At 47.2% G+C, this 27,975-nt stretch overlaps 1 protein-coding gene across 9 annotated transcripts in view; it reads right to left on the bottom strand.

Annotated features, from left to right (window-relative positions):
• TTC23 (tetratricopeptide repeat domain 23) overlaps positions 1–27,975 on the bottom strand; it is a 98,358-nt gene that overhangs the window by 12,801 nt on the left and 57,582 nt on the right. For all 9 annotated transcript variants that reach the window (XM_082736468.1, XM_082736465.1, XM_082736464.1 and 6 more), the window contains exons 7-9: positions 19,785–19,890; positions 7,102–7,229; positions 2,260–2,409 (exon numbers count right to left, since the gene is read on the bottom strand). In XM_082736468.1, coding sequence (XP_082592594.1) covers positions 2,260–2,409; positions 7,102–7,229; positions 19,785–19,890 — 384 coding nt within the window. The remainder of the gene's footprint in view (positions 1–2,259; positions 2,410–7,101; positions 7,230–19,784; positions 19,891–27,975) is intronic.

Genomic DNA, 27,975 nt, shown 5'->3' with positions numbered 1-27,975 from the left:
TAATACATGTAATGAAAACACAACATGACAAAATTTATGAGACACATTTAAAGCAATAAAAGGAAAAGCCAGAGCCTAAAACATTTTCTTGGTAAAAATGAAAACAAATGAGTTCAATTCCCAATTCAAAAAGGAAAAACTCCAACAAAGTAAAACAAAATAAGTCATGAGAAAAGAATAAATAAAGATAAAATCAGAAATTAGTGAAACAGAATAGGAAGGCAATTGACCTATCGAGTTTGAAAAACTGACAAAATAGACAAACCACTAACTAACTCAGTCAATGGAAAAAGTGAGGAAATCCAAATAAAAAATGAAGAAATTATAATGGGAAGAGAACTATGAAAAAAGCAGAGATTTAAAAAACTCATGAAATTACAAATCTCCATGCAAATCATTCTGAAAATGATAGTGAAATAGATAAATGCAGTTCACTAAAATGACCTCATCGGAGATAGAAAGCTTCAACAGAGCAATTTTTTATACAGAAATAGAGAAGATTATCAAGAAATTCCCTGCCATTCAAAAATAGCACCAGGCCTAAAAAGTTTCACAAGGGGTACAAACCTTCAAAGACCAGATAGTTTTAGTGTGTGCATAAATTCCTTCAGGCATAGAAAATAAAGGTAAATTTCCAAATTATTTTTATGAAGCAAATATAACATTGTTACTTAAACAAATATCACTTACCAATACTGGTGCAAAAAATCCTAAAATAAATGTTAGTAAACAAATCAACATTACACTGAAAAAATAGTTCAATATGACTATGGGGATTTATTCCAGGAATACAAGGTTGGTTCAATATTATAATAAAATATACCATATTAAGTGATATAAAAAGAATCATATGATTATTTCCATTGATGCTGAAAAAGTCTTTGATAAAAATCTAGCACTTATTTCTAATAAAAAATATTCGTGAAAATAGAAATTGACAGATATTTCCTTATCATGATAACATATATAAACCTTAGTCCAAAGACAGCGTCTACCAAATGAAGAATCATTAGAAATATTTCCACTAAGATCAGAACAAGAATGCCTATTACTTATTGTACTGGAGGTATGAGCCAATGCAATTAGACAAGAGAAATCAATTAGAGGCAAAAGAATTGGAAAACATAAAGTAAAAGTATTTGCAGATGATGTAATAGTACACCTGAAAAACTTGAAAGAACTGATGCTCAAATTAACTCAAACAAGAAAAGAATTAAGCAAGATAGCAAAATAAAATTAACAGAGAGAAACCAACAGTTTGCATACACATATACACACACATACATATAATACTAGATAGAACTCCATTTATAACAGCATTATGATTAAGGAAGAGGAAATGTTTAGAAATCAGCCTAATAAGAAATGTGCAGAATTTATACAGGGAACACTTTAAAATGTGCCTGAATGATCCATAAGTAGACATGAACAAATATAAAGACATCCCTTGTTCTCAGTCTTCCAGAAGTTTATAAATAGCATGATCCTCCAAAAAATACCACCAAACTTCTTATGGAGCTAGACAGGTTGATACTAAAATTCATGTGGAAAAATAAATATGCAAAAATGTTTAGAAAACCTGATACTCTAGGGAGATAAAAAACTCTGAGGGGAGTGGTGTTCTACCAGCTATTAAATCACGCTGTGAAATCTCTATAATTAAGACAATGAGGCACTGGAATTCGAATAAACAAAAAGACAAATGGAAGAGACCAGAAATGGAAGAGACCAGAAATCCAGAAATCCACTCTAGCATACACATAAGTGTAGTACATGATGAACGTGTTCTTTCAAATCACTGGAGAACAGGTGGGTTCTTTGACAAAGGGTGCTGGGCAACTGGGTATCCATTTGAAAAAAGATAGTATTAGATCCTTACCTCACACCTTCCACACAAACAAATCCCCGATTTAAAAAGCAACTAGAAGAACACACACAAGAATTCAAGAATTCTTCCATAAACTGACTCTACAAAAAGAGTACAATAAAATAAAAGACTGATGAATGGCCCTAGGCAAAAATTTGAAAATAACTGCATGCTATAATTAAAAAATCGCTGATAATTCATTTAACAACGTACGTGTATAAGAGGATGACTCTACTATTTATCCAAGAAGTGTTGGCTTAGCTTGGCCGCAGAAGTGGTCATCTTACTTAAATGAGCCCCTGATAAAGTTTCACTTAAAAACAGAATGGTAGAGGGAGAGAAAGTTCGCCGTGGGGAGGGTTTCGCCAGGTTAGTATTGAGTCCAGCTTTACCTTCTTCAGTTTCCTGTGGGCCCCAGCGTGGTTCCCCTGGGCCAGGTCGGCCCCACCCAACAGCCTGTAGGTCTCGGCCACCTCGGAACTGAGATCGCCACACACTGCCACTTTGGCTTCTAGGGACTCTCTCAGGATCGAGGTTGCTTTCTGTGACAGGAACAAAGGTTAATGTTTGGTTAGAAAGTTCAAAGGCTCATAAAGATCAACGCTCCTTAAGAAAAGGATGTAACTGGGGACAGCCGGGTGGCTCGGTCCGTTAAGAGTCTGACTCTTGGATTCGGCTCAGGGAATCGAGCCCGGCATTGGGCTCCACAGTCAGCATGAGTCTGCTGGGATGTTCTCTCCCTCTGCCCTTTCCCCCACCACTCACAGGCTCTCTCTCTCTCTCTCTCTCTCTCAAATAAATAAATAAATCTTTTTAAAAAAGAAAATGGGGGTGCCTGTGTGGCTCAGTCGGTTGGGTGGCTGCCTTCAGCTTCTGTCACAATCTCCGGGTCTGGGAACTGAGCCCCACACTGGGCTCTCGGCTCAGTGGGAAGTCCTTCTGCCTCTGCCTCTCCCCTGCCCATGCTCTCCCTCTCATATGAGTAAATAAAAGAAAATGTTGTAACTGATGTGTATTTTCACTCTTCAGGGATTTGGGTTTGGGTTGTGTCCTTGAGCTGAGCCTACTTTCCCTAAACAGGACACAGGAAATGGCATATATGAGGCAGGGAGATGTTAACCATGGAGAGAGAACGCACAATGGACACATGGAGAACAAAGCCACCCCAGGTATTACGGGATTTCATTTTAGCTGAGTAGTAAGAACAGAAGCTAACAGGTAACTGCGCTGAGCGGTTTACATGCGTGAGCTCATTTAATTCTGTCTTTCAGATAAGTATTAATCCTTAGGAAACTAAGGCACAGAGCAGTCGAGAAACTTGTTCTGGATCAGACCGCTCCCCAGTGTTTGACCTGGGACCTGAATCTGGCCCATAATTTTAATCCTTTTCAGTTGCAGGCTCTTTTTCCTCTGCACACAGTGACATTCTTACGTAAGTGAAAATTAGAGTTTCCTGGCAATTCATGTACTTAAAAAACACCCAGAACATATTCCAGACATTTCTATTTCTCATAAGAAATACTTGAGGAAACCAAAAGCAAACATTCTAACATGGCAAAAAAAAAATTTTTTTTGAATATATTTGACATTTTGTGTGCTTTATCAGATTTATTTACGCCAACATCGAATAGAACACCTGCGTTGGTCAGAAACCAGGATCTTCTGATATTAATCTCTTCAGTCAGACCCCAAGACATACAGAGGGAGCCCTGCCTGTCCATTGCCCACATGTCTCCTGAAGTTCTTCCATGGTCTTGTACGTCCACAAAAGCATGATTATGGCTACGAGATACAAACACTGAATTTCAGAGCCAAATAAGGCTGGAACCAGTTAAAGAGCTTCCCCATACAGCCCTGAAGGCATCCTGATAAGCCTTCCACAGATAGAAAGAGCTGGCAAAGCTTTACTCAGTTTACAGGCAATAATACGAGTTAAGTGCTAGGAGTGGGGTGTGGGGTGTGAAATGGCCAAGGCACCGATAAGGCAGAAACAATTTCTTCACGGAAAGATGAAATCACCCTCAGAGGAGAGAAACTGTAAATTGTGAAGTGTGTGACCTACCTTGGTGTGTGGGGAACTTGCCTGATGCTGAAGCCCATTATGTCCTTTGTACGTCCCGTCCCCGCCCCACCCCCAGCATCTGTGAACGAGGATTTGGCAAGGTGTGGGTGTTGGGCTTGGCAGCTTTCCATGGAAATTGGTTGTCAGGTTTTGAGGAGCCAGTGATGGAAAGAAGAGCCAGACTCTTCTTGCTAAACGAGGTTTTCGATGCCATCTCTAGCCTGACGGGGGAATCTAGAGGTAGACGTGCATGAACTTGAATGGCCGGTTGGAGAGGTCAATGGAAGAGAGGTCACATGGGTGGGAACAGAGACAGTGTCACTCTGTGAGAGGCAGAACAGCATAATGGAGAGGAATGAAGGAAAACTAGGACCTGTGTGGGCTGAGGAGAGGTTACATGGGAAACTGGGAGCCCAAGGGTGAGGTGGGAGAAGGGCAAGGCCAGCCAGCGGGCTCATCTGACTGCAGGGGGAAGAGTAGAGCAGGGGGGAGACGAGGCGGGGAGTCACGGACCAGGCTGGTGGTTGGTGGAGGGCCTTCATGCCAGGGTTTGGAGTCTGGATTTTCCTATGGGGAATAAGAAGCCGGAGAAGGTTCTTGAGCAGGAAAGTAGGAAAGAGTAGAAGGTGATCGAGCATGAAGCTAGAAGATAAGCCCACACATGTCTTAATCTGCGACAGAGTGACCTTCACTTACATTTTACCTTTAAAGGCATTTTCCTTCCCAAAGATCACTTTCCTGCTAGCACAGGGCTCTAGCCCATGTGGGGGCAGTGTCCACACCTTGGGTGGTCTGAGCACAGTCCCATGCTTATGCCTGGGACTGTCCTCGGGGCCCAACATTGTTGGCCACCCCCTGTGAGTACTCACAGGGAGAGGGCTGCGACCACATTGAGCACCGTGCAAGGCCGCCATGTCTGGTGGGGCAGGTTGTGTCCTGCACAAGGGCAGGAGAGAGAGGACAGTTGAAATCTAGCCTCTCCAAGCAATGTGCTCTGGCATGAGCTGCAGCCACCGGAGGAAGAGGCAGCTTTTTCTATTCCTACCACGGCACCAGAAGGGCTGGCAGGGGACTGAGCAAAAGAGCCAGTTTGCTAAAATCTCCCAAGGAAGCCGAGGGGAGCGAGGTACATCTTTAGTTCAATACCACTGATCTGGGTGACTAGGGCAAGGGCAGTGAAGTGTGGCGTCAGTGACAGACACCAGGGCAGGAAGCCAGACAAGAACGGGGGGCAGGAAGGGGGAGGGCAGATGCCTTGTGGCAGCCAGAGCAGTCAGGTGACCCAGAGCCAAGCCTTCACCCACCCAGCTGCTCATGGCTCCCCATCACCAGCAAAAGGGTCCCTACTCTTATGAAATCCAGTCCAGTCAGGGGATAGGTAGTACACGTCCACACATAACTTACTATTCTTATTATATTGTTATATTATTCCTATACCATGCCTTTCATATTGTTTTATAATCATTTGTTTTTGAGAGAGAGAGAGCATGAGTGGGAGGGGGAGAGGGAGAGAGAATCTCCGCAACTAGCACAGAGTCCGACAGGGGGCTCGATCTCACGACTCCAAGATCATGACCTGGCCTGAAACCAAGGGTGGGATGTTCAAGGGACTGTACCAACGAAGCACCCCTTATCCTAGTATTGTGTCAAAAGGATTCCATGATGAACAATAATGGGAAGAATCTAGTGAAGCCTAGGGGAAGGACTTAGGCCAGCGGATGAGCGCTCAGAATGGATCTGCACTCGCCAGACCAGAGAAGAAGAGCTTTCCACGAGCTGGAAACAAGAGCTGGCCGCTCCTGGGAGTGAGGATTAAAAGGCCAATGTGGCCCGAAACTGAGCAGACTAAGGGATGGAGTGTAACTAAGACCGGAAATGTCAGCGGAATCCAGATCGCATTGAAGGTGTGGTGATATGTACAGGATTCTGATTTATTTTAAGGGCACTGAGCAGCCACTGGAGTATTTTGCCAACGGGGGTTTGCTGATCCGATCTGTGTTTTGAAAAGGTCACCATCGCTTCCTTATTCAGAATAGATGAGTAAAAGGCAAGAGTGGAAAAGGCAGCTGGGGGACCAGAGTCTGTTCACACGGTCCAGGCAGGAGGTGATGATGACTGGCGGAGGTGGACATGACAACCAGTACATTCTGGAGATAAAAATGACCGATGAGCTGGAAGGGGTAAGGCATGACGTGAGCAGACTTCCCCACCTCCCCTCTAGAATCCTGACCCATGTGCTCTCCATAGAACTTCTCCAGATATTCTAGAAGCTGAGGTCCCTGGAAGGTCCCTTTCTACTCAGTAAGGTGATCTAGAAAAATATGCAAACTCCCATTCGTTATGGCTACTGTGGTCCTACTTTGGCCTGATGAACATGGGTGCTTCTAGATTAAAAACCCATGTTCCTTAAGCTCCTGCCCATTGAGAGAAGGGTAGGGGGTTAACTCTACAGACCAGCAGAGGAAATACAAGCTTTTCATCTCAAGGATTTGCTTTGATAGATTCATTTGAAAAAAAATTATATATATATATACATATCTATATGAAAAAAAAATATATATATACATACACACACACGTACATACATACATATATATCTCAAGCCACAGCAAGCGGCTTTCTGGTAGCTGTTTGTCTCTGCATAGAATATGTTCCCAAGGGTTTAATTACCAGTGAATATAAACTCTGGGTCTTGTTCCATTTTTACAAGCCATAAAAAAGCATGCTTGTATGGTTCCATGGACTGTGGGCTGTAACTTCTGTGCTGTGTAGCTCTCATTAGGGATGTAAATTCCATCCATAACCCAAAATAAGGAGACAGGGATCAGCCCCATTAATGGTCACCCTCTCTCCCAGCCAGGACCACAGGCTGTGAGAAGCAGGGTCTGCCCACTGGGTTTCCAAGGTTTCTAGTCTTTTAGGATCCTCTGTGGAGGCTGGGGGCCATGGGATCTATATTCTCAGGAATAGTTTTCATTTCCCAAGGCTAAGTATCTGGGAGGGGCCCAAGAGAGGCCTCCTGGGATTATCTACCCCTGTCCCCATGGAGTCTGGCACATGCCTCGGACATAGTGAGCTTAGCAGATGTTTGCAGCACGAAGGAGCGGCCTTTTGGATGTCAACTCATGTGCATGGAGTACAGAGTACTTGACTGTGGGCCAAACTCACTTACCTCTTTTTGTCCAGTGGCTTGTAGAAAATGGCAATAATCATCTTGAATTGAAAGAAATTTGGCCTTTCCCGTCCCTTCAGCATCCTTAAGGTTTGCCATGCTCTCCTGAAAATACTGCTCGGCCATATCTGAAGAAAAGCATCATAATGACATTTGAAGATTGCTTGCTGAGTTGAAATGGGGGCAGGATAAACATGCTTTTAGTGGTGCTGAATGATCTGACAAGAGGACGGAGCTAATCTGCCCATTTTTTCAGGAAAGATTGAGGTCTCAGAAGGATACGGCAATTGAGGTTCCTTGGTTTTCATACATTTTAGCTCTCCCAGCAACATGGTGAGCAAAGCTAATGCCAACGGAGAAAACATTCCCCAGACCTGGACACTCTGGTATCATTTTCAGGCTGATTAACCATTAATTCTTCCTGTAACTCTGGTAGGGCTTCCATGGACTTTGTTATCTTAGAACTAATAGTTCTACAACATTAAAATTTGGGAAAATATGGCTGACACGCCACTGAAAGAAGACACCCAACCATTCCAAACACATAAACATACCGGTCATAATATGATGAACATGTTTTTAAATGTATGCCAACCTTGAAAGCAAGAAAAGGAAAACCTCAGGTATAGAAAATGAAGAAGGGGGGCACCTGGGTGGCTCAGTGGGTTACAGTTTCTGCCTTCAGCTCAGGTCATGATCCCAGAGTCCTGGGATCGAGCCCCGCATTGGGCTCTCTGCTCAGCGGGAAGCCTGCTTCCTCCTCTCTCTGCCTGCCTCTCTGCCTACTTGTGATCTCTGTCTGTCAAATAAATAAATAAAAATCTTAAAAAAAAAAAAAAAAAGAAAGAAAATGAAGAAGGAACTAGAAGCCGGAGCAGTGAGTGGGGGTTGAACCTGAATGGTTCATGAGGGTCTATTCTATGAGGATGAGGACTAGAGATGAAGCCTGAGGACTCAGTGTAGTAAGAAGATGGAATAAAGGGGTGCCTGGGTGGCTCAGTGGGTTAAAGCCTCTGCCTTCGGCTCAGGTCATGATCCCAGGGTCCTGGGATAGAGCCCCGCATCAGGCTCTCTGCTCAGCGGGGAGCCTGCTTCCTCCTCTCTCTCTGCCTGCCTCTCTGCTTACTTGTGATCTCCATCTGTCAAATAAATAAATAAAAATCTTAAAAAAAAAAAAAAAGAAGAAGAAGAAGAAGGAGGAGGAGGAGGAGGAGGAGGAGGAGGAGGAGGAGGAGGAGGAGGAGGAGGAGGAGGAGGAGGGGGAGGAGGAGGAGGAGGAGGAGGAGGAGGAGGAGGAATAAAGCTCCCGACAAAAAGCCAGTGTGCTGGGCAGAATTCTAGGATGGCGCCGTATGCCTCTCGCCTTCGTAGAATCCCTTGCCTGTGATGGTGGGTGGGACTTGCCCGATGGGATGAGCTATTACTCCTGTGATGAGGTTATATGAAATGACATGGTTGACTTTAAGGAAGTGAGATTATCCCTTGGGCTTTAGCGACTCACCTGATCCCTTTCAAAGCCGAGTTTTCTCCAGCTGGTAGCAGAAAAGGCAGCCAGAGAGATTCAAAGCATAAGAGGGATTGGACAATGAGGTTCTCCATTGGTGAGATGGAAGGAACCATGGTATGAGGACCCAAGAGTGGCCTGTAGGTGCTGAGGGAGGTCCCTGGCCAATAACCAGCAAGAAAATGGGGCTTTAAGACTTCTGACATAAGGAACTGAGTTTCTTAGTTCCTTCGGTTCCAATGGGTTTAAGCAATTGTCATTGGTTATGCAGCAGAAGAAAGCTAACACAGTCAGGAATCCCTACAATAAGATAAAAGCAATTGTATGGTCCGAGGTGAGGCCTCACAGTTGTCCCACCCACCAGAGGCCATCGGTGGCTAGAAACAGAGCATCTGAAATGGGGATAGCATATATGGGGCAGGTACATGAGTGAGTTCTTTTTTTTTAGATTTTATTTATTTATTTGACAGACAGAGATCACAAGCAGGCAGAGAGGCAGAGAGAGAGAGGAAGGGAAGCTGAGCAGAGAGCCTGATGTGGGGCTCCATCCCAGGACTGTGGGATCATGACCTGAGCCGAAGGCAGAGGCTTTAACCCACTGTGCCACCCAAGCGCCCCCATGAGTGAGTTCTGAATCAATATCAACTACTTGGTTTGGAAATTCTGAGCCAAGAAATTAACTGGGAATGAGTCTGAAACTGGAGAAATCATAGGGCTCCAGCACAGGCATCAGCCAACGTCTTCTGTGAAGGACCAGATGGTAAATATTTTAGGCTTTGGGGGGCACATGGGCTCTGTCTCAGCTATTCACCTCTGCTGTCGAGGCACCAAAGCTTCCATAAACGAATGGTAACACGTCAATGAATGGACGTGACTGTGTGCCGGGAGAATTTTATTAACTAATACAAGTAGCAAGCAGGACCACCAACACCTGTTCTGGCAGAGGAAAAGGCAGTATCTTCCTCTCTTGGGAACATGGGACTCCCGCAGAAGCCCCTGCTGGAGACGACCTCATGGCGACACATGACAAACATGCAACATTTGCCGGAGAAGACGATGACCCACGTGTACAGTGGCCGACTGGACATCGCCTCTCGGAAATCTCATGTGTATCATTTAGTGCAAATACATATGAGCAAAAAGATAAAACACAATCTTCTGCTTCTTTGCATTTCCTCTGCATCAGCTTATTTCCCCTTTATCACCTCCAATTTTGCATTTGTGTGTCCTTGCTATTTTCTTGATTAGACCAGCTAATGTCTTCTCTATTTTAATAACTTTTCCAAAGGATCCCCCCCCTTGAATTCATTTTGCTCCTACTGTGACATGAGTGCCAGAGGCTTCCAAAGAGGCCCGCATGAATACAGCATTCCAGATGTCACGGAAGAACAGGAATTGGACCAGCCTGTCCAAAGAAGGTGGCTGTTCCTGAGGTTGTACTCGGCGGGGGCTTGGGTTCAGGTGCTGGCTCTGATGTCATCTAGTTGTCCAAGATGATTATTGCCATTTTCTACAAGTCACTGACCTCAATGTCCCCATCTGGAAAGGGGGATATAACACTAGCATCTTCTTTGTAGGGTTGTCAGAGTAAGTGGATTCATGCATATCAACAACTGAGGACATGCCTAACCCCTAGTCCGTGCTTTGCAAATGGTCATCATTTGAATTCAGGGACAGCTTGGAGGATCATGGTTATGGATGACCTCTGTTGCCCCCACAAGGCTGACCAGCAGGGACACCAGAAGCAGAGGTGGACATTGAGACATTAACAGGACAGGAGCACTATGAAAAGGAAGAGTGGTCAAAAGGCACAGAAGCCTGGGCTCATCAGCACCTCGTGCCCACCTTGAGAGTTTTGAGAACACCTGAAATTCACACTGAGCATACTGGTCTCAAGAAATGACTCAAGTACTAGCCATGTGATCTCTTTTAGAAAGGAGACACCTGCGTAATGCGTCTACCGAATCTAGTCAACCAAGAGAAAAGTTAGGTCTGAGAACAACTTAAGTTTCAGTTCTCTGCAAGACTTACTTCGGTTGGCACCTACGTAGTTGCCAGACAGAAGCAGGAATTCTGTTGGGAGGTGGAGTTTTCTGGAGAGGTGTCCATGCCAGCCGGCCCCCAGAGTTTGTTGCAAGATAGAAGTTGATTGAACTGGAGTCCCCTGTTCCTTTCTCTCAATGGGGGGAGGGAGGGTCTGTCCCCTACTAGACCAGCAGCTGGACATCTTGGGTATTTACTCAGAATTTTCTCTTGGTAGCAGACAATTCTACCAAGTAGAAAATCTCTTCACTTGTAGTGCACTCATGGGAGAAAGCATTACGGATTTAATGTGCAAGCTAAGTATTAATTTTGGCTACTCTGATAATCTCATGACAGCAAATGTGGGGATGAAGTCGCATTTATTTTGTTGATTTTAAAAGCATTACAGAGATGAACATTCCAGGTCTAAAAATTAACAGGGATATTTAGGAGTGGAGTGCTTTTGCTCTTTTAATAGTCTGTCTAATTGGGAATTAACCAAAGAATGCAACTGAGCCCTTCTTGAAGACCAAAGATCTTTCTGAGTCTCAGCCTTGTTCCCCTGAGATGAGTCCTTACCATAAAGACTGGCAGATGTCAAGCATATAGGAAGCGGTTGGGGCTGGGCAAGCAGGGACTGAGTTTCAGACCTTGGGCTTTGGCAGAAGTGGTGTCCTAATCAGAGGAGGAGGCAAAAGGGATGGAAATAGTTCCCTCCTCTTTCTGAGTAAGGAGCTGGTCTCTCAGACACAGGAGGACGCAATTGAGCTTCTTACCTTTCTAGCCCCAAGTCCTGCTACCTCTTCGTATCCCTTCCCCCAGGAGTCACATGCTGACCAGCTGCCCCTCTAGAGGGTACCCCATTTAAGCTGGTTCCCTAGACCTGAGTGCCACCTGCTCCTTTCCCTTAGTGTAGCTGATCTCACAGAGATGCTGGGAGAGAGGGAGCTGATTGGCCTAATTCAAACTAGTACATAAATGGCTCAACCTCGGACTCAGGCCTGAGTATGCTTGTTAGCACATGTGGACTTCTGGAAGAGGGAGTGAGAATGAGGGAGAGAAGGAAGGGGAGAGAAGAAGTGATTTATTTATTAAGGCAGCAGGGTTACTGATGTGAACACAAGCCTGGTGTGGTGGTGGTGGGACATCGGAGACAGGCCTTGCCCTGGAGTCTGCCCTCTGAAGGTGCTGCCTGCAAGGTCACTGGTCAGATGGGGTGTGGGTGGGGGAGGGGTTCTCTGACAGCTGCTGGCCCATATAAGTTGGCCACACATCAGGCATCCTGTCCGGGCCCTTGTAGATCAGAAGAGCCTTCAGTTTGGGAACAGAAGAAGGTGTTGGGCATACCCTGTGGGTGGGTGCCTTCCCTGTCTCTAAATTTGAAACGACTTTGATTTTTACCTAGGATACAGGAAAACTCCTTTACTGCAATGTGTTTCCCTCACCTGTTTAACTCCCAGTTAGGTGTCTGACCTGCGAACCACATGATCAGTCTTCATGGGGAGAGCACAGTTGTCCTGTCACTACAGCTAAGGAGTGACTCCCCGATGAGCAGTCTGTTCTTCTGGGAGTGGGCATTTGCCTGGCGGTCCATGGTGGGCAAGTGATTTCCACGGAGACGGAAGGTCAAGCAGGGTGGGGAGATGCCGCGCCCAGCCCAGACCTCGTGCCCTGAAGCCAGGTATGTGTTCACACAGAGCCGGCCATTTCAGTGCGCTCACAATGACCACCCCCAACTTGGAAAACCTCTTCTAGAATCATCTGCAACCTGATGCCGGTGGCCTTGGCGGAAGATGAGGTCATTTTCTAAAGCACAGAAGCATGACTTAGCTTGTAAATCTGAGCCCCGGCGGCACAGGTGTCCCCAGGTCAGGAGTCCTCTCCCGTTTCCACTGCAACACAATGTTTAGGCCCGTCTGTGAGTGAGCGCGAGGGAGAAAGTGTGGCCCCGTGGGCGGAGGGGCTTAATGTTTCTTGGAGGCCCTCCAGACTTTTCTTTTAAAGAGCAAGAGGAATGCGTGGTTAGAGTCTGACACGCTGGAGGTTAGGAGGCTTTTAATTAAAACAAATTCCAGTGATTCTGGGCTCATTTTCTTAAGCTTGTCCTAAGGCAAGAGCTGAACAGTGAGGGCAGCTTTCATTAAGAGGGAGGACTGCATGTACGATGTGACAATTCTCTTTTGTCAACAGTCTTGGGAAAGAATCTATACCATGTACTCCCAGCAAAAGCTTTAAGGACCGCAGGGAAGCTAGCCTGGCGTTAACCCAGGGGAGCTCCGTCACCTAGCAAACGAACAGATGGGACCCATTTAGACCCTGTTGAGGGCTGCCATGGGCTCTGCCCAGGCAGCTGCCCTGAGACCACCTACCAGCCCTGGTAGGGGTGTGTGGTCCACAGGGGAGACCCTCTTTGGGAAGAACACTTTCCCAGGCCCCGGACATGGCTTCTAGGAGCGGCACACCTGCCACTCACTAGCCATGTGATCCCAGGAAGTCCAAAGTCATCCGTGGGGGGCAGGTTTGCCTCAGTAGCATGAGGTGACCAGATGGCGGCAGGTTGGGTGAGGCTTGCGTGGGAGAGCGTTCCTGAAGCACCCACATAGTGCCAGGCTACCCACAGGCCCAGTCAGGGGCTCAGTCCCTTTGGGGATCTGCCTGCCTCCAATATTCTTGCCACTAGGAAGCGGACCCCATGTCTACCTCCCCACCATTCACAGTCTCACCCAGCGGTGGCCACCCCATGGTGGTCAGGTATCCAGCAGCCTCCAGTCCCTGCTACCTGGTGAAGTATATATGTTTTCCAGAAGCTGCCCTAAAAATCCTTTTGGAAGGGACGCCTGGGTGGCTCAGTTGGTTGGACAGCTGCCTTCGGCTCAGGTCATGGTCTCGGAGTCCCGGGATCGAGTCCCGCATCGGGCTCCCAGCTCCAAGGGGAGTCTGCTTCTTCCTCTGACCTTCTCCTCGCTCATGCTCTCTCACTGTCTCTCTCTCAAATAAATAAATAAAATAATTTAAAAAAATCCTTTTGGAAGCCAAGTCAGGGTATAAATACCATAGACTTTTCTGAGAAGTTCTGAAGACAAATTATTAGCCAGTAGAAGAGTGAAGAGCTGGATATCACAGAGGGCACGTACCTCGTCTTTTCTAGTAGAGGACTGAAGTCACAGACTTTGTTCTCAGAAGCAAAGATGAAAGGCAGTTTGTAAGCAAGGCAACCCCTTCTCATGGACTATTCCCAAGAGCGGTTGACTCTGCAGCCCCCACTGTCTGTCATCTGGGCTCCTTGGCCCTCCGGGGACAGTGTCACTCATCTCCAGTTCCGGAGCGTGGTGAAGTAGGCAGTACCTGGCCTCTGTCTAAGCCTTACTTTGCTTCTAACGTGCAGGGTGACTCTGGACACGCCCTGGCCCTCAGTCCTCTAGATGGGATGTGAAGTAAGATACCTTCCAGACTTTTCTGAGAGGAAACAAAGATGGTGGCAGAGAGGGTAAGGGTTCTTCTCTGGCCTCACCCAGCTTTCTCCCTGCAGCTTTTCCTTCCTCACCTGGCCTTGAAAGCCCAGAACAGGCATGGATGCCGACATCTGCTTGAGGAGCTCAGAGGCAGGCCAGGCTCGAGCTGGCTGGGCATTTTGGAGCAAGAAATGGGCCCTGCCTAAGAGCTGAGAAAGGGCCTCTCAGAGCCCATGGGGCTCAAGGAGGCTTTGGGAAGGCTGAGGGGGGAGGAGGATGGAGAGGGAAAGAAGGGAGACGAAGGGAGAGAGGTTGGTGGGCGTGGCCAGCCGCGGCTCACACTCATTTCCACCAGCAGGGCTGTACCACAAACCCCACCCGGAGGCCTCCCCAGGTTGGAGGTGGGACGAGGGGGCCAGCCGGGGCAGGTGAGGGGGGCCACGGGCCGGTGAAGGCCCCCTGACTATGACTGTTCCAGGGAGCCAGGTGACCTGTCGGAGGAGTCCACTGGAGCTGGGCGTATGCGTGTTCCAGAGCCTGTCTGGCTTCCTGTCTCCACGGGACACACAGGGCCATGGAGAGGAGCATCTATAACCCCGGGGGTGGGGAGTGGGCCGCGCCTAGGGTGGGACCCAGCAGAGCGGCAGGCTGAGAAGGCAGGCCGCAGGAGGGAGAGTTGAGAGAAGGCAGGGTCACGGAGGTCTATAAAACACGAGACTTCCATCAAGAGGCAACGCCGAGCTTCCGATACTCATATAATTCATGTCTACTGCGCAAAATGTAGGGAGAGCCGAGGATAAGAGGGGGCCAGGGAATTTATCTTGGGAATTACATCTTGGGAATGCACCCCGCGCTCATGAGTCTGGTCCCCATGGCCAGGGATCCCACCCCCGCGGCCCCCAAGGCTCTGACCGGGCCCCTTCCCTCCTGCCAGGTCTGGACCCTACAGAGCCCACGCTGTAGATGGAGCCACTTCCAAACAAGGCCGCCTGTGCTGGGCAGGCTCTGCCTCTCAAAGGTTTACGCTGAAATGTACTTGGCTTCCTCCCATTTCATTTTAATATCCTTTAGAAGAAGAGTTATAAACACAAGGCCAATGTCCTGAACACTCAGCGGGGTTGGGAGAAGCTGTTAATACCAAGTTTGTCTATGGCTGCTCCGGGAAGCCGGCCAGGCTCAGGTCAGTGACATTCCAGGAGCCTGAATTGGAAGTCCTTATGCAATCCCAATCCTTCGTGACTTCTAGGGCAGTTTTGTCTGCATAAGGAATGCAGGAAAGGCACAGGGCAAAGGGATTCGCTTGAGCGTGGAGGCTGAAACACGCTGCCTTCTGGGCCAGGAGCGTTCTGGCTGTCCAAGGGCAAAGCCTTCAATGGGCATTTAGCGAGCAGGTTACAGAGGATCCCCAAATGAGAATTTTTTTCTCATTAATGATGCTTTTTAATAAAAAGTATGTATTCTGCACAGATAGGTTTAAGCACAGGGAAGCAGGGCTGAGGTCCTTGTGCCTGTGGATTTCCATGGCATTGGGCAGAACATGCAGATTTGTTCCCAGGGGATCTGGCTGGGATTTCTAGATGCAAAGGGACTAAAGTCCATCACATTCCTGCCGTCCTGGGTAAAAGACAAGCAGAAAGAGAGAGAGAGAGTGTGTGTGTGCGCACACACATGCGCTCGGGGGTGGGGTGGGGCTGGTCTCCTCTTAACTCCCCTTAGTTTTCAGACAAAGATAAGTTCCAAATTTCTCCCTTCCTTTCCCCATGCTGGAGGCAGCAGAGGCCTGGGTCTGTTTCCTTCATTCTTGCTAGGGGGCATTGAGCAAGAATGAAGAGAGAGACGACTAGAAAACCCGGGCTTCCTGAAAGGCGGTGGGAATGCACCTGCCCACTCCCATGGCAGCTCCTGGCTGGCCAGGGCCCAGCCCATCCCTGCTTCCAAAGGCACGCTGACTCCACGCCTGTGACACGGGTCCCCTCGGCCTGCACCACACTTAGGCATTGTGGGTAAGAGCCGGATCAAACTCCGGATCCCACAGCACTGGTGACTTGCACAAGGTCAGTCAACTTGCCACAGCCTTTTCCACGTTCACCACAGAGGGAACGAGGATTGAGACCGATGCAGTTTTCAAACTAGTGGACACAGTAGGCAGGGTCTGGGGTTTCTCCTCGCTTGTATTCACTATTCTTCTTCTTCTTCTTTTTTTTTTTTTTTTTAAAGATTTCATTTATTTATTTGAAGAGATCACAAGTAGGCAGAGAGGCAGGCAGAGAGAGAGGAGGAAGCAGGCTCCCTGCTGAGCAGAGAGCCCAATGCGGGGCTCGATCCCAGGACCCTGGGATCATGACCTGAGCTGAAGGCAGAGGCTTTAACCCACTGAGCCACCCAGGCACCCCTTGTGTTTACTTCTGATGTGCCCATTTAGACAGCCTGACGCCTTAGGGATGGGGGCTGGTGCTCCTCTCCACACCTGTTCCCAGGATTCATGTTGCTGCCTGACAAGCAGCTGCTCTGATCCCCCAGGTTCACTGCCTGACCTCAGCGCTGAATCGCCTTTAAGGCTCCAGCAAACGTTCCTCCTCACGGCATCCCGGTGCCAGCCACTTCCAGTGAAGGGGTCATCAGGAAGCACCCTACAGATGGAGACGGACTGTGTCCTTTTTGGGTAGAGCGATGAGTAGACAGAATACAGATGGAGGGAATGGGAAGGGATGGGGAGCTGGCAGCGTTCACTCACTTGTAAAAGTGGGGCTTGTGAAAAGGATTAAGTGAGCACGTGTATGAGTTCCAGCAACTTCAGAGACAAGGCCAGCTTGACTACCGACCTTATTCTCACCATGAGTCCTGCTATGTTTCTAGCAACCAACCCACTAAGCCTCAAGCCGAAGGGACCCCGTTCCCTAGTCCGTAAAGCCAGGCGCAGCACCCTGCCCACCGCCCCCCCCCCCCGGGGGAAGTTTTCGAAACATCTTTATTCTCCTCCTATAGTTCAAATGCTGCCTGGCAAGTCAGCTTGCGGGGTTCAGGACGCCAAAGACAGAGGGGGAGCCCAGAGCCCGTGCGTGCTCCTGGACTAGCACATGCCCCCTGGCTCTCCCAACCCACCTCTCTGGGCTGCTTCTGCTCTTTTAGTCCTCTCTCTGTCCCAAATGCCACAGACTCCTCCAAAGGCCTAAGGCGGGGGGCAGAGCAAGGAAGGAAAGGGGCATGTACCGCCCTTTTAATGTAACAAGGAGGTCAAGAGCCTGGGTTCAAATCTGCTGCTCCCTGGCTATGCACCCTTGGGGAAATTGCCTAATCCCTCTGTGCCTCAGTTTCTCCACCAGAAACTGGAAGGTCTTATACCAACCTCACCGAGGTGTTGTGAGGTTTAACTGGGTTAATAAATGTCACTGGTTAGAACCATGCCTGTATGCACCATGATAAGCATTAGCTCTTACTACTATTATTACAGCACGAGGTCATTAAATTCTCACAGATCGTTTTATGGTATCACTGTCATTCTCAATTTACAATACCCACACTTATATTTAGACTAAAAAATGTATGTAAAAATAAAACAAATAAATACATAAAAATATAGGTGTGTATACACACACACACAAATATATACACTTGCATTGTCTGATTCGGTGAGTCATGAGAAGCAGAATGGCCTAACTTTGCAGCTAGAGGGAAAAACATTTCAAGACACAAGTTCTGTCAGTCCTCACCCAATCCATACATTTTTCAATCAGCTGAGATGCTGGCAAACAGGAATCCCTCTAGGCAAAGAGGGTCTTTGGGCCTTGGTTTCCTCGCTGTTTGGTAGTCTCTCTGTCTCTTTCTCTCTCTTTTTTTTTTTTTTTAAAGAGAGAGAGATTGAGAGAACTCCCCTCTGAGCAGGAAGCCTGATGATATGATGAGGTGGGGCTCAATCCTAGGACCCCAGGATCATGACCAGAGCCAAAGGCAGACGTTTAACGGACTGAGCCACTCAGGTGCCCCTAGCTCTTTGGCCTTCTCTTGGGCATTCCCAAGACTCCTCCATCCCCAGAACCACCCAGTTGTCTGAAACCCATGAGGCCTTGAGGAAACCAGGAAGGGTCTGACAAGCACTCATTACACACCTGATCTCCGGGGCAGAAGTTACAGGTCTGGTCCTCACATTTGTTTTGCCCCATGCAGAGTCTGAAACTTACTTGAGTTAGTTAGCATCAATTACACGTAAAAACCTAGATTTCTGCCTTCTCTTGAAAAGGCAGATCTGCCATAGAAGCCTGCCTTCCCCTTGGTGGTAATGGGCTAGAGAGGCCACTGCTCACTTTCGGTAGGGTACGGCTTCTCCAGTTGCTACCGTCCTCAGCCCTCTGCATGGTCTCTCGCACGTTACAATCACCAGAAGCTACCATTTACGATTACGCTTGCTGCTGCTACTGTATTGTTGTGACTCTCTGTGTCACTCATATGGTTTACTTGATTCCTATAGACACTTAGATTTGTGACTCCTGCTAGTCTAGGGATTTCCATCCAACATGCACTGGCATCTTAACTGTCTTACTAGTTGGGAGTGGAAGGGTCTTTTCCCCTACTAAAAGACTTAAGCACCAATGAGCTGGTTAAAAAACTGCTGGCTCTTTGAAGGTTTTGTAGTGGATTGTTATATATGGAGTGTTCTGGGGAGAGAGGATCTGAAAGTTTTCCAGCCTTCTCTCTCTATCCCTAGATAGGCTGCTCCGCTCCAAAAAGGAGACCAGAACGAAGAGTCTTAAGGTTGGATGGATGGATGGAAAAACTCTGAAATCCCCTTCACCAGCTCCTCCCTGGACTGGAACCCCTGCCTCACCCAGGGGTCTGTGCAGACCAAGCTGCTCATAGAGGTGTCCCCCTCGTCTTTGCCTACCCGCCAGCCTCGACATCCTAGCCCAACTCCTGTACCCTGTACCCCAATTATTCTGGATCTCAATTTTAGGCTTGCTGGCCCACTGGATCTTATTTTACTATAGTACATGACTATTTTTATCTGATATTTTGCAATATACCCATATAGGTCTTCTTTATTTATTTCTAAGTATTCTGACTGCCTCCCCCCCACCAAAAGTCACTGGAATATATGTTCTCCAGCAACAGAGGCATACTGTATGTTCAGAGTCCAGAACTGTGGATTAAAGAACTCCCCAAGCTCGCTGCTCTACCTTTTACATGGGGCTAAGAAAAACCATGTGAGTCATAAATAGCAACTTCCTCTTGGACTCCTGAAACCATGTAAGTTCATCCTGATGGAAAGCCCAGTCCTGTGAAAGTCTGTGGGCTGGGGTTCCGACAAGCCAGATCTGTTGCCACAGTAGCTCCACAACAATCTTTAAAAATAGATCACCTTTGAAAGCAGAGCAGATTTCCCTGTAAGCCCAGCATGGATTCTCTGGGGCTCTTAATAGCTCTGGTTGGAGGAGAATTCACTGGATTTGAAAATAAAAGATTAGAAAAAGACCGAATAGGACAGAAACCAAAGAACACTGCTGCAGCTGAGGGAGTGGAACAGCTATGCAGGGCCACATAAAGCCGCCAAAGGTCTCCAAGGGTCCTATGTCACATACCATGCCCACCTGTGCGTCCATCCTAAATTCAGCGGGTTACAGACCCAGCAGCGCATGCGCAGGCACCGGGGTGGTTGGGGGGTGGGGCGTAGAGCGGGCAGCAAGCCCCGCCCACAGAAGGTTTGCGCTCACCTTGGTGCTGGGTACTCCCAGAAGCTACAGCAGCGTGGGCGACAAAATGCGCAGAGACTGCTGCCTCCTCTTGAGAGGGGTTTTTGCTCAGCACGATGAGATGCGCCTGTTACCAGGGAAAGAAGAAACACGTTTATCTACTTGCTTGTGGCAGCCATAGGGAACTGGTCTTGCAGTGAGTGATCAGCAGAAAGCCAAGGAACTTTCAAGCCAGGTAGACAATATGACTTATGGTGAAGCACAGTCGATTCTTAGGAGACCTGGATCTTAAAGTCATGCGGAAGTGGAGATGGAGAGGCTGGGTCCAGACGGCTTGAAGCTGTGACCAGGGCGCATCGCTAAGTAAATCATTTAAGTCTTGGCTCCTAGGAGTGTGGTAGTGTGGTGTCAACTGAGGGGGCATGGGGAGGTGAGGAGGAAAGTTTCCAGAAGGAAGGAGATGGGTTACAGAGTGCCTGTGATGTGCAGAGGAAGTGGGGGAGCCCAGGCCCCTGCCCGCGCTCAGCACAGAAAGGGGGACCCCGAAGGCGGTCGCAGCCTCCCCAGTGCCTGACCCACCAAGCCTACGGGCCTGTATCCTCTTCACACTGGCCCATGGGGCTGCCAGAGCACAGAAAATAGCTCAGATCCTTGAAAATAAAGCCCAATTTAAAATTTTTTAAGAGAAAAAAAAAATAAAACCTATGACCCCTTGAATATAAAATAAAAACAATCCTCTCAAATAAAATGCAAAATGCATCTCTCCAAATCAAAAGAAAATTTAAAAAAATGAAAAAGAAAGCTAGATTCATCTGACTGTCAACATTTAAAGTTTTAAAAACGCTATTAGTAACAGGTTTATGTTCATTCAACAAACACATAATTACTGACTGCCTGTGGCAGGAGGGGCCCCGGCTAGAAAGTGTGGGCAGTAGGGAAAGGCCTGGGAAGTGAGCATGATGTCATACAATGCACTAATGCAAAATCCCAGGTAGTTCGCAATTAACTGCCAAGAGGGTGACAGAAATACTAAAATACGGCAAATTTAAAAGGCGAAATTCCAGAATGGGATAGGCAAGACACGATAACAGCAGCTAAGGTTTCTTTCTCATTCGTAGTATCCATTTTAATTCTCTTAATTGTTGTTATCCATGTTTTGTAGTTGGGAAAGTTGAGGATGTGGAATGGATGACTTGCCCATAATAGCTCACAGCTAATAAAGGATGGAGATAAGACTCTGATCTTGATACTCTGACCTTACATTTGCTCCCCTCCCTGTCCCCCGCCTAAGCCCTGGACCCTGGTCGCAGACATCACTAATTGATGCCAGCACACTTCCCACAGACCTCAGGAGCTATGACTAATCCATGGGAGCTGGCCTAGGAGACAAAACCATACTATTAGAACTTTCTAGTCCAGGGGCGCCTGCGTGGCTCAGTCTGTTAAATGTCTGCCCTGGGCTTAGGTCACAATCTCCAGGTACTGGGATGGAGCCCCACAGTGGGCTCCCTGCTCAGCGGGGAGTCTGCTTCTCTCTCCCAATCCCTCCCCATGGCTCATTCTCTCTCAAATAAATAATAAAATCTTAAAAAAAAAAAAAAAAAGAAAAGAAAAGAACTTTCTAGTCCAGACCATAGAGGCTTGGTTCTCTGATGATCAGCTGAACCCATTTCTGAGTAGAAACTAGACTGCTGCCTCATTAGTCATACTGAAAATCAGCTGAGTTACTAGCTCTAGACTTTTTATGATAAGGGCTACTCCAAATCAAGATTGCTGATAATAACTTTAATCGTTGTGTTAGAACAACCAGAATTTCATTTTTGTAAATACTAACAATATCCAATGTTTTAAAAATACTTTTCTTATTATAGGATATAAATAAGTATCTAAATTGAATCAAGTAATTCCCACAACCTACCGATTAGTCATTATCCTCAATTTGGCCTGGAGCTCTGACCTGAAATGCTTTCCAAATAATGCACACTCCAAAAAGTAAAGACAATTGGAGCCACGGGGATAGAGTCAAACCATCACATGGTCAGGGTTTGCAGAGAGGGAAACAGAGAGAGAAAAAAGCTTGCCCCACCCCAAAGGCAAACTGAATCTTGTTTACTTGGGATCTTCCCCTGGCTAACTGTGTCCACAGTCCACCACTGGGGAGACCACCTGGTGATGCAAGAAAAGATTTAACTCATATTGTTACAAAGACTTTTAATACACACAATACTTTAGATTGATGAAAACCCAAATTCAAAATAAAAAAAGATTTCATATGTAGTTTCCACTCACTATTATAATTTAAGGCAATGTAAAAAAATAATAATCAAAATTATTTTCAATTTAATAATCACACGTTCTGAGAGCTCTGTAGGTCGCCTTTTGCTTCTGGAGACAGGAAGCAAAATCTTCCAAGGGCAAAATTGTGCACAGTATCAAGCAAGTGGATCCTGAGAGCTTAATCTGAATTTCACAAAATTGTCATAACCTCAACTTTTTTCTGTGTGAGATACTAATAGAAGCATTTATTGTTTTTTCAGAAACTCCATCCCTGATCTAATTTATATCTGGAGCTCTTGAAACTTCTAAAAACCATACGCTGGTTGGACATTGAGGGAGTTGGTGGCGGGGGGGAATGCAGGAGGAAAAAGGAACCACGATGTTTAAAATGTGCAAGATAAGTATCTCATGGATTCGGTAAAATTGAATTCAGTTTAATTTAATGCAACCCCATTCAACTTACCTTCATTTTTAACTGCTTTCTACAAGCCACACTGTGTCTTTCATCACACCTGGTCCTGCCTCGGTCACGTCCACGCAATTCCTAGTCCTTTCCACTGCCCCCTTCGCACTACCCATCGGCCCCCTCCTGCTGTCTCTTCCCTTCCTGGGCAGCTAGGAGCCCACCACCCCTCACTGCTGTTATTAAAAAAAATTTTTTTTTTCTCAGCTTCACTGAGGCCTTATTTCAAATGGTGAAAAAAGAGGAATCATATAATCAACCACGAGAAGAGGAATGAATCTATTGCGGTTTATTCATATGAGCATTGAATTCTACCGGGGGTATTAACATGGTTACATTTCCGAAACATACCAGTGGGTAGAAAAGTAACTTACAAAAGGTATCAGAACATCATGGCACCGCTGAGGTTTAAGTTTCTGTTTTAAAGCAAAAAAACAAAACAAAACCCCCAAACCCTTTCATTTCAAGCACAATCTTCCAAGTTCTCTAAAGACCAGAGCAGTTAAAAGCTACTCTCCCCGAAGCAGGTGGAGAGGGCCTGGAGGTTCACTTAGCTGCGCCCACACGGCTGCCCCCAAAAGACCCTCTGTGGAACAGGAGGGCTCCGGGAGACGCAGATTGAGAACCACAGCTCTGCAGGGAACGGGAGGCCTCCTTAGGGAGCAAGCAGAAAGGCAGTTGACAAAGCTAGTGATTAGATTACCCAATTTGCCAAACTAAACCACTGCTCACGATTCTGGAACAACGCTCTGTTTGCTGCGAGAATATAAATACCCCTGTTGTATACATCTGAGAGCATTTAAGGACTAGTTGTTAGTGTTAACAGAATTACAGGAGCCATGCCTGCCTGTCTGGCTTTATGCAGGAGCCCAACTAATGGGCCCCGTTGGGGATCTGTGGCTTGACTCTATTCGCTCCTCATTATTTATTAATCTCCCAGGGCTCAAATTTCTCCTCCCGTTCTTTGTTGTCTTCAGTATCTTATGGTTATATGCTTATCAACTGTCGCCTTGAAGCTGAGAAGGGAGTGTTTAATGTTTCTAAATCTCAAGCTGTTAGCGTGTTGTACTGGGTTAATAACAAAAGCCAAAACCAAACCTTTAATATCCCGTCTCGAGCAAGGTCCTTACTTGAAAAACCTCATTCACAAGGCCAACCACCTCCAGCCCTGCCAAGGGACAGAGCAGCTGTTGCTTTCTGGTCCTTCTGTGCGTTTCTGGGGGAAACCACGGAGTCCACAGGGCCAAGCCAGCTGTCAATAGACCCAGCCAGAGTTGGGGCTGGCAGGCTCTTATCGAACTGAGGCTGTCCCCTTGGATTTGTGAAATGTGGAATCGTTCTTGAAGAGAAAACTTGATGACTAGTAAAAAGGATGCTTCTACTTAGGCAAGCAGACCCCATTACGTGAACACTCAACTTAAAACATGCAGGGTTCTGACGGCAGAACCCCAGCTCTTGGCAGGAGGGAGGGACAGATTCTTTTCCCACTTGGTAATAAGTAGGAGATCACTGACTCAGAGAGAAATCTCCCCTCCCATAGCCAAGTGGAGAGTACACAAGTCGCTCAAGGAACATTTGCGGACCTAAACTGGGTCTCTTTACCCTGGGGACAGGAACACTCACGGGGAAGACAAGACCAGGCTCCAACTCAGTAGCTGACGGGATCTCTCTGTACAGCTGAAGGCTCGCACTGGGGAGGACGGTGGGAAGGGGGGAAACTCACACTGGTTCAGCACCGACCTTTGTCAGCCATGGTGCTCCGTGAATCATATACACCTGCTCGCTGAGTCACGGAATGAGCCGTAAAGGGGATGTCAACAGCTCGATTTACTGATGGGGAAAATGAATTATCCGAGAGATCAAGCAGCTAACTGAAAAGGTCACATCAAGGGGTCCATGGCAAGACAAGGATTCAAACTAAGGCCTGTGATTCCCAGTTGCACCCCTTTCTCATCTAATATCTGGTTGTTAAGAGAGGAAAAGTTACAGAACGATGATTTTCTAATCAACATAATCAAGTATTACTTGAGAGTCAGAGAAATAGGTGCTGGGAAATAGATTAGGCCCAGAAGTTGAAATGGGCTGGCGAGGGGGAGACCGGGCTGCCAATGTGTGGGTCCCGAAGCAGCTGAGAACTAACCACAGAAGGACGGCACCAGAGTGGAGAGTTAGGCAGTGGGTGATGGATAGAGCAGATGATGAAGAAGGTCTTTCTGGGGCACCTGGGTGGCTCAGTGGGTTAAGCTTCTGCCTTCAGCTCAGGTCATGATCTCAGGGTCCTGCAATCGAGCCCCACATAGGGCTCTCTGCTCAGCAGGGAGCCTGCTCACTGCCCCCCTGGCCTCTCTGCCTACTTGTTGTGATCTCTTTCTCTCTGTCAAATAAGTAAATAAATAAAATCTTTTTTTTTTTTTAAAGGTGCTTTCTACCATGTCTGTGTGTCTGCTTTGATTCCAGTCCCCTTGTCACTGTGAGGTGTGAGCTTGCTGTGTTCCTTCTAGAACTGCCCGTGTAGTTACATGGCTTTTCCTCCTGGCCTTTTGGAGCCCGCCGTCCCACCCTTTAGCTTTGGGCTGGTGGCCTTGTACCGGACAGGGTCACGTTACAACTCCAGGCTGACGCTTCCTTTCCTCTCCAGTCTCTGGCAGGCAGGGAAGCCTCTCACGGCCGCCCACCCCGCAGGGGCCTGGGGCAGCGGAGAGCCTTGGCTAAGAGAAAGATGTGGCTGGGACTCCCGGGGGTGGGGGTGGGGAGTAGACGAAAGGGAAATCACTGGGTGCAGAGGGGAGGGCATTCAAAAACGGAGTCCGAGGGCCCCAGAGGAAGCCGGTTTCTTTTAATAGAGAGTCCTCTGTGGCCACCCTCCAGTTGTCAATTTTAGCTCTTCCAAAGGGCTGGGGAGAAAAGGTCCTCCTCTCCGTAAGGGTTAGCACCAAAATAGATACGTGGAGAACTTAGATTTTCATCTGCTCTTGGTTACTAGTGTGTGTTTTCTTAAAACATAGCTAGATTTTTTTATAGATTATAGGAGTAATACCCCTATATAATTTTGAAAGAGCCTAAGTGGTAAGTTAAAATACCCTCTCCCTTCTCTCTATAAGCCTCACGCTCTTCTCCCTATTCGCAGTCTGACTTCTTACAGCGATCACTTCCAAGTTTCCCCGTGTGTCCCCTTTGAAATACTGACACGCTTATGCAAACGCACACCTGCACAGACGCGCATGCGCGCCGAGGGCCTGACTCGGCCCTGCCGCCCCCTCCCCCAGCTTCGTCGGCCACCAGCCCTCCGGGCTCTGCCACAGTGACTCCTGTCCCCTCTCTTCAGGCCTCTCTGTTGGGAGCTCTCACAGCACCCGGTACCTTTCTCCAGGTGCAGGTCACAGTTGCCTTTCCACATTCATGGGAACATGTGTGACTGTTCAGCTAAGGCCTATGTCACTCCTTAGGCTGCCCCTGGACAAGGGGCACCTGGCAGGATCTGATCAGTTGTTGACTCAATAAACATTCTGGTCTACATCTGGCTTATTAAAAATAATCATGTCCTCTGGGCATCTCTCAAGGCGGAACACACGTATCATCCATCCATCCATCCATCCATCCATCCATCCATCTATCTATCGTGTGTCTAATTTCCAAAGGCTCGCTGTTGCCAGCGACACAGTTTCACTGCGTATACTTCTTTGCACACGTGTACACATCTATCTGTTGGGTAAGTTTATAGATGTGAACCAGCTAGTCAAGGGGTCAATGTATTATAACATCGTAGAGGGAATATCAACTGTTTCCCCCGCAAAGTGGTGCCAATGCCCATTCCTTTCAGTGGTACATAGGATGCCTGCTTTCTTGTACCCTTGCCATCTCGGCATCATCAGACTCTTGTTTTGCTCAGTTACAGTGTATTTTTTTAAAATTTTATTTATTTATTTGACAGACAGAGATCATAAGTAGGCAGAGAGATAGGCAGAGAGAGAGGCAGAGAGAGAGGAAGCGAAGCAGGCTCCCGGCCAAGCAGAGAGCCCGATACAGGGCTCGATCCCAGGACTCTGGGATACTGACCTGAGCCGAAGGCAGAGGCTTTAACCCACTGACCAACCCAGGCGCCCCACAGTGTATTTCTTTAAAAACAAATGACGTCGACCATTATTTTTCTATGGTTATGGGCTATTTGTAGTTCCGCTTCTGTAAACTGACCATTTCTGCCTTTTGTCTCTATTTCTATGGAGTTGTCTTTTTCATCTAGATTTTTTTTTAAGTTTTATTTGTTTATTTTAGAGAGAGAGAGAGCATAAGAGCGAGAGGGAGAGAGAATCTCAAACAGATTCCCCATTGAACATGGAGCCCAACACAGGCTCCATTTCAGGAGATGTCAGTCACTTAACCGAGCCACCCAGGCACCCCTCACCTAGCTTTTATAAGAACTCTTTCTCTGTCTTCTCTCTTTGATATTTATTCTTTGACTTTGTGATATTTTGTCACAGAGAAGTTTTTTGTTTTTATGCCATCAAATTCATCCCTCTTTCTTTCTCTTTTTTTCTTTCTCGTTTTCTCCCTCTCAGTCTATATACCCATATGCACATATGCAGAGGAAAGATACAAGTATTACCACTGACTCTTCTTGGAAGGGAGGCCCCAGATGACTTGTAACTCATTTCTTTGTATTCCTCTGCATGGCTTGATCTTTTAAATATAAAGAGCATTATCATTTTTATTAAAAAAATAGTTACTTAAAAAGAAACAATATAGCATCTGGATTTATGTCATTCTTGGGAAAGTTTTATGATGCGCAGAATCACAACTGCATTCTGCATCTTTTCTAATTTTAAACAAGAAAGGGTAGTATTTTCAGAGATTTGGGAAATTATAAATAGTGCATTACAGCAAATACACAGCAATGAACCAGAACCAATCAGAGGTGCTGCCATGTGTGCTATCGTCCGAAGCTGGCAGGAGTCGGGTGTGAACACCTGTCACCCGTCCCCTGGGTCTGGCCAAGGCTGCCCAGAGGAATCTGAAGCCACATTTTCTGACCTCCAAGTGTTTGGTAGTTTGACTGACGTATTAGTTTGCGATACTTTGTAAATCCAACTGCCTGCAAATCTGGGAACTACTGAGAGACGGAAAAGAAAGACAGGCAAGTCAACTATCAGAGACGTCGAAAAGCAGCCGAAGCTCGTGGGGCGTCAACTCATCCCCCTACTGACACACACACCCACGACATCCTCACAGAAATGAGATCCTGGGGGTTTTCTTGCGGAGAGAAAAACACAGATCTATTGCCCAAATCTGCCATGAGTAGTCTGAGAAACAATTGTGCCTGTAGGTTGTCTGCAGACCCCTGCAACACGGGGACTGATGGGGCCCAGCGCAGTCATGTCACTGGCCCCGGGGACCACCGCCTTCCCCGTGTGGTGGCTCCGTGGGGCTTGGTATTTTTCTCCACTTGAATGGGTTTGTTCCCGAAATACTTTGGAA

Source organism: Mustela nivalis (assembly GCF_964662115.1).
Source record: "Mustela nivalis genome assembly, chromosome: 6".
Classification (NCBI taxonomy): Eukaryota; Metazoa; Chordata; class Mammalia; order Carnivora; family Mustelidae; genus Mustela; species Mustela nivalis.
Note: the sequence above shows the minus strand (reverse complement) of the source record. Positions and strands in the feature narration are given on the sequence as shown.